The 11,912-nt window shown below is 43.1% G+C and overlaps 1 protein-coding gene across 5 annotated transcripts in view; it reads left to right on the top strand.

The window, feature by feature from the left end:
- ankrd6a (ankyrin repeat domain 6a) overlaps window positions 1-2,044 on the top strand; it is an 80,640-nt gene extending 78,596 nt beyond the window's left edge. For all 5 annotated transcript variants that reach the window (XM_061968988.2, XM_061968989.2, XM_061968987.2 and 2 more), the window contains one exon: window positions 1,548-2,044. In XM_061968988.2, coding sequence (XP_061824972.1) covers window positions 1,548-1,736 — 189 coding nt within the window. In that variant the 3' untranslated portion in view covers window positions 1,737-2,044. The remainder of the gene's footprint in view (window positions 1-1,547) is intronic.
- The last annotated feature ends 9,868 nt before the right edge of the window (window positions 2,045-11,912 follow it).

Raw genomic sequence — 11,912 nt, 5'->3', positions numbered from 1 at the left:
CTGTATTTTGGGATCGGCATAAGTCCTGAAAAATTGTGCGCATCCGCCTTTGTAGTCCGTGCCGATTCCGTAGTCGATAAGCTTCTTGTTTTTCTCTATCTTCTTGTTATGGGACATTCATCCTCCGCTGTTGCCATTTCTAATATAAAGTAGTGTAAAGTTCTTACTTATATCTGTCAGTAAACTCGCCATGAAAGCACTAAAACATACCGGTGTAGTGAGTTTACATTATTCACCCAAGGAACTTCAGTTATTAGAGAGTTCCGGTCGGACGTTTTTTCACGGAGCACATCGTTGTTGTTTCCGGATGAGGAGACGCTGCTCCGTTATTGATTGAAGTAAAGTCTGAATGTCATTAAAACAGTTAGCGCCATCTTTTGACACTTCTTCCACTCCCGTCCTTGCACGCTACACCGCTACAACAAAGATGACGGGGAGAAGACGCTGTCGAAGGTGAGCCACGTAAATAAGACCGCCCACAAAACGCCGCATCCGGAAGCGACTGTCAGAAAGCGGCATGAAGATGATCTGTAAAACATCATCTATGCAACATTTTGACCAAAGAACCACCATTACATGTTATGTAGACCACAAGGAAGTCTTTTACATTTAGAAAAAAAATGATAATAATATGACTCCTTTAATGCGCCTTATAATTCGATACGCCTAATATATGAAAAAAGATACAAAATAGACCAATTATCGGCAGTGCGCCTTGTAATCCGGTGCGTGAAAATACGGTAGTTAAATATTTCCCATAAATGTGTTGCTGTCATGATCCGTGGTCCGGATCATGTTTTGTTTGGTTATGTTCTGTTAGTTTAGGACTCCCTTAGTTCCTGTTTTGTGCACTTCGGGGGTTTGTTTTGGTTACCATGGGTACTAATTGGTTTCACCTGCCTCTGATTAGTGTTCGGCACGTTCACCTGCTGCTGAGCACTGATCAGAGAGCTATTTATTCACGTTGCTCACCACACTCGGGCTGGCTTCATTCTGTCACGAGGGGGGGGGGGGGGGGGTCGCAGCTCACTGCAGGGTCGTTCTCCCAGGAATGCAGAACGGACAACTCCAGACGAACGCGTGAAGGTAGGAACATGATTTAATCCATAAATCATACACAATACCAAAAGACAGGAAACAAACAAAAGAAAAGCGTGCCGATCGCACGGGAAGCTAAGGCAACAACTTAGCACAGAAATCAGGAATCGAGAACAGGAATAAAGCCGCAAACAATAAAGCCAGACCGAGTGTGGCGAGCAACGTGAATAAATAGCTCTCTGATTAGTGCTCAACAGCAGGTGAACGTGCCGAACACTAATCAGAGACAAGTGAAACCAATTAGTACCCATGGTAACCAAAACAAATCCCCGAAGTGCACAAAACAGGACCTAAGGGAGTCCAAAACTAACAGAACATAACTAAACAAAACATGATCCGGACCACGGATCATGACAGTTGCCATGCTACTTTCTCATGGATTTAACAACAGATATGACCCATCCTGATCAATTTACTTTTTGGGTGTGTTATAACCCCCTACTCCCTAGGTCACGCAACGTTTCTTTGAGACGGTGTCTGTTCAGTTGGAGCGTTGGTATGAGAGGAAGGTCCTGGAAGTGGAGGAGCAGATGAAGCTCAGAGTGCAGCAGGACAAACAGGAACTACTAGACCAAATCAACACGTTGGAGGAGGAGCTCCGGAGAATGAAAATGGACGAGAAGGCTGGGAAAACATAAATGAAAATAATGACTGTGTTACTTAGCGAGTCTTGACAGGCTTCTCCCACATCTTAAGGAATATCAATCAATCAATGTTTATTTATATAGCCCTAAATCACAAGTGTCTCAAAGGGCTGCACAAGCCACAACGACATCCGCGGTACAGAGCCCATGTAAGGGCAAGGAAAAACTCACAACCCCAATGGGACGTCGATGTGAATGACTATGAGAAACCTTGGAGAGGACCGCATATGTGGGTGACCGCCCCCCTCTAGGGGAGACCGGATGCAATGGACGTCGAGTGGGTCTGACATAATATTGTGAAAATCCAGTCCATAGTGGCTCTAACATAATAGTGAAGAGTCCAGTCCATAGTGGATCTAACATAATAGTGAGAGTCCAGTCCATAGTGGATCTAACATAATAGTGTGAGTCCAGTCCATAGTGGATCTAACATAATAGTGTGAGTCCAGTCCATAGTGGATCTAACATAATAGTGTGAGTCCAGTCCATAGTGGATCTAACATAATAGTGAGAGTCCAGTCCATAGTGGATCCAACATAATAGTGTGAGTCCAGTCCATAGTGGATCTAACATAATAGTGTGAGTCCAGTCCATAGTGGATCTAACATAATAGTGAGAGTCCAGTCCATAGTGGATCTAACATAATAGTGTGAGTCCAGTCCATAGTGGATCTAACATAATAGTGAGAGTCCAGTCCATAGTGGATCTAACATAATAGTGAGAGTCCAGTCCATAGTCGATCTAACATAATAGTGTGAGTCCAGTCCATAGTGGATCTAACATAATAGTGTGAGTCCAGTCCATAGTGGATCTAACATAATAGTGAGAGTCCAGTCCATAGTGGATCTAACATAATAGTGTGAGTCCAGTCCATAGTGGATCTAACATAATAGTGTGAGTCCAGTCCATAGTGGATCTAACATAATAGTGAGAGTGCAGTCCATAGTGGATCTAACATAATAGTGAGAGTCCAGTCCATAGTGGATCTAACATAATAGTGAGAGTCCAGTCCGTAGTGGATCTAACATAATAGTGTGAGTCCAGTCCATAGTGGATCTAACATAATAGTGTGAGTCCAGTCCATAGTGGATCTAACATAATAGTGAGAGTCCAGTCCATAGTGGATCTAACATAATAGTGTGAGTCCAGTCCATAGTGGATCTAACATAATAGTGAGAGTCCAGTCCATAGTGGATCTAACATAATAGTGAGAGTCCAGTCCATAGTGGATCTAACATAATAGTGAGAGTCCAGTCCATAGTGGATCCAACATAATAGTGTGAGTCCAGTCCATAGTGGATCTAACATAATAGTGAGAGTCCAGTCCATAGTGGATCTAACATAATAGTGAGAGTCCAGTCCATAGTGGATCTAACATAATAGTGTGAGTCCAGTCCATAGTGAATCTAACATAATAGTGAGAGTCCAGTCCATAGTGGATCTAACATAATAGTGTGAGTCCAGTCCATAGTGGATCTAACATAATAGTGAGAGTCCAGTCCATAGTGGATCTAACATAATAGTGTGAGTCCAGTCCATAGTGGATCTAACATAATAGTGAGAGTCCAGTCCATAGTGGATCTAACATAATAGTGTGAGTCCAGTCCATAGTGGATCTAACATAATAGTGAGAGTCCAGACCATAGTGGATCTAACATAATAGTGAGAGTCCAGTCCATAGTGGATCCAACATAATAGTGAGAGTCCAGTCCATAGTGGATCTAACATAATAGTGAGAGTCCAGTCCATAGTGGATCTAACATAAAAGTGAGAGTCCAGTCCATAGTGGATCTAACATAATAGTGAGAGTCCAGTCCATAGGGGATCTAACATAATAGTGAGAGTCCAGTCCATAGTGGATCTAACATAATAGTGAGAGTCCAGTCCATAGTGGATCTAACATAATAGTGTGAGTCCAGTCCATAGTGGATATAACATAATAGTGAGAGTCCAGTCCATAGTGGATCTAACATAATAATGTGAGTCCAGTCCATAGTGGATATAACATAATAGTGAGAGTCCAGTCCATAGTGGATCTAACATAATAGTGAGAGTCCAGTCCATAGGGGATCTAACATAATAGTGAGAGTCCAGTCCATAGTGGATCTAACATAATAGTGAGAGTCCAGTCCATAGTGGATCTAACATAATAGTGTGAGTCCAGTCCATAGTGGATCTAACATAATAGTGAGAGTCCTCCATAGTGTATCTAACATAATAGTGTGAGTCCAGTCCATAGTGTATCTAACATAATAGTGTGAGTCCAGTCCATAGTGGATCTAACATAATAGTGAGAGTCCAGTCCATAGTGTATCTAACATAATAGTGTGAGTCCAGTCCATAGTGGATCTAACATAATAGTGTGAGTCCAGTCCATAGTGTATCTAACATAATAGTGAGAGTCCATTCCATAGTGGATCTAACATAATAGTAAGAGTCCAGTCCATAGTGTATCTAACATAATAGTGAGAGTCCAGTCCATAGTGGATCTAACATAATAGTGTGAGTCCAGTCCATAGTGTATCTAACATAATAGTGTGAGTCCAGTCCATAGTGGATCTAACATAATAGTGAGAGTCCAGTCCATAGTGGATCTAACATAATAGTGTGAGTCCAGTCCATAGTGGATCTAACATAATAGTGTGAGTCCAGTCCATAGTGTATCTAACATAATAGTGAGAGTCCATTCCATAGTGGATCTAACATAATAGTAAGAGTCCAGTCCATAGTGTATCTAACATAATAGTGAGAGTCCAGTCCATAGTGGATCTAACATAATAGTGTGAGTCCAGTCAATAGTGGATCTAACATAATAGTGAGAGTCTATTCCATAGTGGATCTAACATAATAGTAAGAGTCCAGTCCATAGTGGATCTAACATAATAGTGAGAGTCCAGTCCATAGTGGATCTAACATAATAGTGTGAGTCCAGTCCATAGTGGATCTAACATAATAGTGAGAGTCCAGTCCATAGTGGATCTAACATAATAGTGTGAGTCCAGTCCATAGTGGATCTAACATAATAGTGTGAGTCCAGTCCATAGTGGATCTAACATAATAGTGAGAGTCCAGTCCATAGTGGATCTAACATAATAGTGAGAGTCCAGTCCATAGTGGATCTAACATAATAGTGAGAGTCCAGTCCATAGTGGATCTAACATAATAGTGTGAGTCCAGTCCATAGTGGATCTAACATAATAGTGAAGAGTCCAGTCCATAGTGGATCTAACATAATAGTGTGAGTCCAGTCCATAGTGGATCTAACATAATAGTGTGAGTCCAGTCCATAGTGGATCTAACATAATAGTGAGAGTCCAGTCCATAGTGGATCTAACATAATAGTGAGAGTCCAGTCCATAGTGGATCTAGTATAATAGTGAGAGTCCAGTCCATAGTGGATCCAACATAATAGTGTGAGTCCAGTCCATAGTGGATCTAACATAATAGTGAGAGTCCAGTCCATAGTGGATCTAACATAATAGTGTGAGTCCAGTCCATAGTGGATCTAACATAATAGTGAGAGTCCAGTCCATAGTGGATCTAACATAAAAGTGAGAGTCCAGTCCATAGTGGATCTAACATAATAGTGTGAGTCCAGTCCATAGTGGATCTAACATAATAGTGAGAGTCCAGTCCATAGTGGATCTAACATAATAGTGTGAGTCCAGTCCATAGTGGATCTAACATAATAGTGTGAGTCCAGTCCATAGTGGATCTAACATAATAGTGAAAGTCCAGTCCATAGTGGATCTAACATAATAGTGAGAGTCCAGTCCATAGTGGATCTAACATAATAGTGAGAGTCCAGTCCATAGTGGATCTAACATAATAGTGAGAGTCCAGTCCATAGTGGATCTAACATAATAGTGTGAGAGTCCAGTCCATAGTAGATCTAACATAATAGTGAGAGTCCAGTCCATAGTAGATCTAACATAATAGTGAGAGTCCAGTCCATAGTGGGGCCAGCAGGAAACCATCCAGAGCGAAGACGGGTCAGCAGCGCAGAGATGTCACCAACCGATGCACAGGCGAGCGGTCCACCCCGGGTCCCGACTCTGGACAGCCAGCGCTTCATCCATGGCCACCGGACCTGTGTCCCCCCCCCCCCCTCCACAAGGGAGAGGGGGGCAGAGGAGAAAAGAAAAGAAACGGCAGATCAACTGGTCTAAAAAGGGGGTCTATTTAAATTTTTTGTTTAAAATAACAAAAAATATTTGCCTAAATACCGAGTAGCGCGGACCTCAACTTCCGAGTATTTTTAGATATACAAAAAGACTAAAGCTGTTGAGGCTTTAAGTTGCGAGCATACATTTGAGTTATGAGCCTCCCCCCGCTAGTTGGCGTTACGATTGTCAGAATGAACCATGTAAGAGTCGCCCCAAAACATCCGGTCTTACTTGCTAGCATTAGCTGTTGGATGGGTACTTTTTTTGGTACAGACCGAATCCCATTTCACAAATTCCTGAGAAATCCAACGGTTCCATATTACGGTACCTTGGCGATCACTCCAGCAGCACTGACACTACCTCTAAGTAAGGATGCGATTTTCAATGCCAACAAAGCAGTTGACTCAAAAAAAAAAGCTCCAAGTAAGGCTTCACTTTTCCAAAAATGCGCTAGCGTGATGCTAATATACAACCATACTTGCCAACCCTCCCGATTTTCCCGGGAGACTCCCGAATTTCAGTGCCCCTCCCGAAAATCTCCCGGGGCAAACATTCTCCCGAAGTTCTCCAAATTTCCACCCAGACAACAATATTGGGGGCGTGCCTTAAAGATACTGCCTTCAGCGTCCTCTACAACCTATTTTCACCTCCGCTTTTCCTCCATACAAACAGGGTGCCGTACCAGTCACTTAATATATGCGACTTTTATACACACACAAGTGAATGCAAGGCACACTGAGGGTGGCAGTATAAACAACTTTAACACTGTTACAAATATGCGCCACACTGTGAACCCACACCAAACAAGAATGACAAAACACATTTCGGGAGAACATCCGCACCGTAACACAACATAAATACAACAGAACAAATACCCAGAACCCCTTGCAGCACTAACTCTTCCGGGACGCTACAATATACACCCCCGCTACCACCAAACCCCGCCCCCCCAACCCCGCCCACCTCCACCCCGCCCCGCCCCATCTCCCGAATTCGGAGGTCTCAAGGTTGGCAAGTATGTATGTATACAACAGCTTTGCTATTGACATGCTACTGATTAGCATTAGCGATTTTACATGGCAATTTCAACACCTCCAAATTTGTTAATGAAAACTACAACTAAGATGCACGTTGCAATCAAACAGCTGGTGCATAATAAGTGCAATACTTGCAGTATTAACACTTTTTAAGGAAACAAAAAGACTATATTTGCAAAGACTGAACTGACCAGCCATCACACCATAAATTATGCATCATCTAACGCAGACCTGGGCAAATTAAGCCACATGCGGCCCGTTAAGCTTTTCAATCTGGCCCGCCGGACATTCCCAAATAATTTTTTTAGATCTTTAAGATGGAAAGTGTATGATGTGCAGGGATGTTTTCTAAAGACCATAAGTCTTGAACTATACAAAGTATTTCAATGGTTGGAATCTGCGCTTATGGCTGATATACTAGTTACTATGGTAATCTAGTTAGTTACGATGGTCATCTAATTAGTTACTATGGTAATCCATGTCACAGCAGCTCAGACGAAGCACCAAGCAGTGTGGGCGGGAAGCGTTTCCACAGACGCGGAAGGAGATGTTCACTACAAAGTTCTAAAGCTTAGTGATGTATCAGATGTATCAGATTGTCGGTGGGTTTATTTTGTACCCTTCGCATTCATATTTCACTGTTTGTTGCATTTTGTTGCGTTTCAGTTGATTGTAAAATATGTCGATCGAAAAGGGGTGTGACAATCATATTTTGTCAATATTCAGTGTTTTATCGTTCATAGAAAAATTTAAAATTCCATTACGTTTTTTTAAGGCGGTCTGTCATAACGTTTTTAGCATTCAATCAGACATTATTGTGAGGTTTTGTATTAGTGTTCCTAAAAATAGATATACCGACCCCCAGACACATTTTTTTCTCTAAATGTGGCCCCCGAGTCAAAACAATTGCCCAGGCCTGATCTAACGTCTTGGACTTGCAACTGTAATTGCAACTTACTGTCATACTTGCAAATGATACTCAGAAATGCGGTAATAAAACACAATATAACAACTTGACAGCAGTTATAATTTAATTTTATTATCATAAACAATCAATATTTATTAATACACACAAAAGTACCGGAAATTGTTATTGTTGAGTACCGAAATGGATTCCCAGGTTCAGGTGCTGCTCCCCTACATCGAGAGGAGCCAGGTGAGGTGGTTCGGGGATCTGGTCAGGATGCCACCCGGACACCTCCCTTGGGAGGTGTTTAGGGCACGTCTGACCGGTAGGAGACCATGGGAAAGACCCAAGACACTTTGGGAAGACTATGTCTCCCGGCCGGACTGGGAACGCCTCGGGAGGAGCTGGACGAAGTGGCTGGGGAGAGGGAAGTCTGGGCTTCTCTGCTGAGGCTGCTTCCCCCTTCGACCCGACCTCGGATAAGCGAAGGATGGATGGAATGAACCTTTTCAGAGTAGGCTTGAGAGATTAGGGTGTAAACAAATAGCATATATTAAGTTAAGTGAGAATCCAATAAGTGGGTGAGTCTATAGTGCCGAGTGAACCGTCAGCCATTGGCCAGAGTTCCTGATGAGACAGCCATTGGTTGTGTAACCCAATGATCCTGGTGTGACATCTGGCATTTGGCCTCAGCAACCACAGCAGCAGCATCTGAAGGGAAAATCAAATCGATGCTCCATTGACTCTGTCAGCGCGCGATGGAAACCTAATTAAAGGCCCTCCGGGCACAGCTGGTCATTTTATGCAGCCAAGCGCCACAGCCATCAGATCCAGCCAGTCATATCTACAACTGCCTTACTCCCGGGACCTGTGCACCCATGCTGAGCTTTCACAATCCATTCTTTATTCTATCAATCAAACCTTTTGTTTACAAACTGGAATCTGTGTTGTAAAGTCAAAAAAATGTGTTCCAATTTACTTGTAGCAAGTAACTTAGTATTCTATCTCATGTTATAAGGACTTTGTTGTGAATTACAAATTATCCTTTTGGATATGAATGAATGTAATGAACAAAAAATAGCCAGGTAGCCTTCATATATTTACAAATTATTAATTTTTAAAACACATGCACACTCGTCACATTTACCCCTCACTATCTGACAAAAGTGAGTACAGTAGTACTTCACTTTACGAACTCATTCGGTTCTATGACCGAGCTGGTTATGCAAAACAATCGTCAGCCATTGAAATTAATTAAAATAAATTTAATCCGCGCTTTCCGATGAGATATTTTGTATTAAAACAACCGTGAATTATATTTATATAGCACTTTTCCTTTGATACTCAAAGCGCTTTACATAGTGAAACCCATTATCTACATCTTTCAGCTTCACTTAAACCAGTGTGGGTGGCAACGGGAGCAGGTGCGTAAAGTGTCTTGCCAAAGGACACAACAGCAGTGACTAGGATGGCGGAAGCGGGAATTGAACCTGGAACGCTCAAGTTGCTACCAACCGAGCCACGCCGACCCAATACAATAGAATGTAGCACAAACAAATACAGTAGTTTTATGAAGTAATGTTGCATTTACCTTAGGGAGCGACGGTGGTAGAGTTGGTTTCACGTTGGCCGTTGAAGGTCGGAGATCTATATTTTCGTGGATGGATTCACTTTTGGAATTGGATGCTGACTGGCGATGCTGTGGTTGAGCTGACTCGCAGGGTCGGCTGCATGGTCTGCCGTATTTTATTTCTTCGGTACGCTGGCTGTCGTCTGTTTCTAAGACTGGATGTTTTGCGGAGGTTGTTGGTAGAGAGACTTGTAACCATACTTGCCAACCTTGAGACCTTCGAATTTGGGAGATTGGGGGGGGGGGGGTGTATTGTAGCCCGGAAGAGCTAAGGATGCAAGGGATTCTGGGTATTTGTTCTGTTTTGTTACGGTGCGGATGTTCTCCCGAAATGTGTTTGTCATTCTTGTTTGGTGTGGGTTCACGGTGTGGCACATATTTGTAACAGTGTTAAAGTTGTTTATACGGCCATCCTCAGTGTGACCTGTATGGCTGTTGATCAAGTATGTCTTGCAGTCACTTTCGTGTGTATGCAGAAGCCGCACACAACATGTGACTGGGTCGGCACGCTGTTTGTATGGTGAAAAAGCAGACGCGTCGACAGGTTGTAGAGGACGCTAAAGGCAGTGCCATCACGGCACGCCCTTAATATTGTTGTCCGGGTGAAACTCGGGAGAAATTCGGGAGAATGGTTACCCCGGGAGATTTTTGAGAGGGACACTGAAATTCGGGAGTCTCCCGGACAAATCGGGAGGGTTGGCAAGTATGCTTGTAACCCTTCTTAGTCTTACTGTCTTTATGGCAGGGCCACACAACATTCTTGTAATTTAAATGAATGCCTGCAACTTAAAGCATGACATAAAGCTGAAAAAAACTTGCATGTCAAAATACTCGTAAATTGAGGTACAACCGTACAGTCCTCACGTGTTAACAAACTTTTAATCCATCTATCCATCTAATCTTCTCAAGTGATAATACTGTTGAGGCCTTGCAAATCTCTCATAACTCCACCAAAGTCAACATCAGACTTCTACCTGAAAGAACCTTGCCTGAGGGAAAGTGGAGGAAGTGCTGAGGAGGGAAAAAGCTTACTCAGCACCAGGCCCGAGTGGAGTCCGCTACATGGTCTGTAACAACTGCCTAAAGCTGGAAGGGGGAAAGATCACCAACTTGTAGGCGTAATCTTTCCCAAAGAGGAGAACTCTGAAAATGTTGATCAGTTTCGAATCATCTCACTTGCTCAGTGTGGAGAGCAAGATCTTCTTCAGCATTGTGGCCAAGAGACTAAGCCACTTCTTGCTTAATCGTAATTGCATCGTCACTTTGGTTTAAAAGTGAGGCAGGTGTCAATGCAACCCGGGGGTAAAATAGTTGTGCAGACAGTGGCAATTTAGCGTCAAGGCAGAATGAAACAAGCATACACAAATCATTGTATACAAGCTCACTGTGGAACAGTAAAATATCTCACCTAATGAGTAGTGAACTAATATTTGTGATAAGTGTCCACGGGCTGCCTGGTGCACACAGGTGAGCAACTCAGCTCATCGGGGGAGGCAAGTGGGGGTAAAGGGACCTGACAGTTCTGTGGTTGGATCGAACAAATGCCTGTGGCTCAATCTCCCACAAGCTGGTTGAAGTGGAACCGGAAAAGCACCAGAGGGTGAAACACATTATTTTGAACTATTACAGCAGGTTCAGAGGGTGTCTTGTTCGACAACCTCCGTTTGGCAATGACTGGAAGTGGGGATAATTGCCGGCTGCGCCATCTCTGTGTGACCCTGTTTACATTGGCATTGATCATGCTTGTAAAGTTGGCTGAACCAAAGTGTTGCAGCCCACTCTGCAAGACAGGCACAAGGCCACCAGCTATCAGAGCCTCTCACACTTACAATTGCCATGGCAGGGGACAGGAGGATCTTCCAGGCTTTAGAGAAGCTCTAGTCCTGAACACGCATGCGTTTCAAACCCACAAGTTCTCGCTTCTTGGTCCTGAAGGAAGAAAAGGTTGCATATTTAAAATCAGTAAAGAGCCTTGATAATGTCTTCAACTGTAGTTGGAAGAACACAAATTCAATAAGGAAACCAGCACTAACCTCAAACGGCGGACGAAGGCAGTGTACAGATCTGGTCTCCCTCTGCAATTCAAGGCATGGGTCTATGTCAGAAAAATTGTATTTAAATTATCAAAAAACTTTCCGTTCTGAGTTCTCAATGAACAGACAAGAAGCTGTCTTTGTTGCACCAAGCCAAACGCTTGGAAGATTCCGCTGTGGACGATGGAATGAGACGGGAGGGGTCATCCATTGTCCTCGAAAACCTGCCCAAGCTGAATCCAGGACGAGCCCAAGCCCAAGGCATCTTCTTCTTTCGTCTTCAATGTGACCAAAAACAAGGACTGTTTACATACTCCCCATTCCTGTTGAGAAATGTGTTGTTGCGTAAACATTGAACATCTAAATAAAAGAGGAGACGAAAACCTTCTTCGTCAGA

The sequence above is a fragment of the Nerophis lumbriciformis genome, linkage group LG08 (genome assembly GCF_033978685.3).
Source record: "Nerophis lumbriciformis linkage group LG08, RoL_Nlum_v2.1, whole genome shotgun sequence".
NCBI lineage: Eukaryota > Metazoa > Chordata > Actinopteri > Syngnathiformes > Syngnathidae > Nerophis > Nerophis lumbriciformis.
Note: the sequence above shows the minus strand (reverse complement) of the source record. Positions and strands in the feature narration are given on the sequence as shown.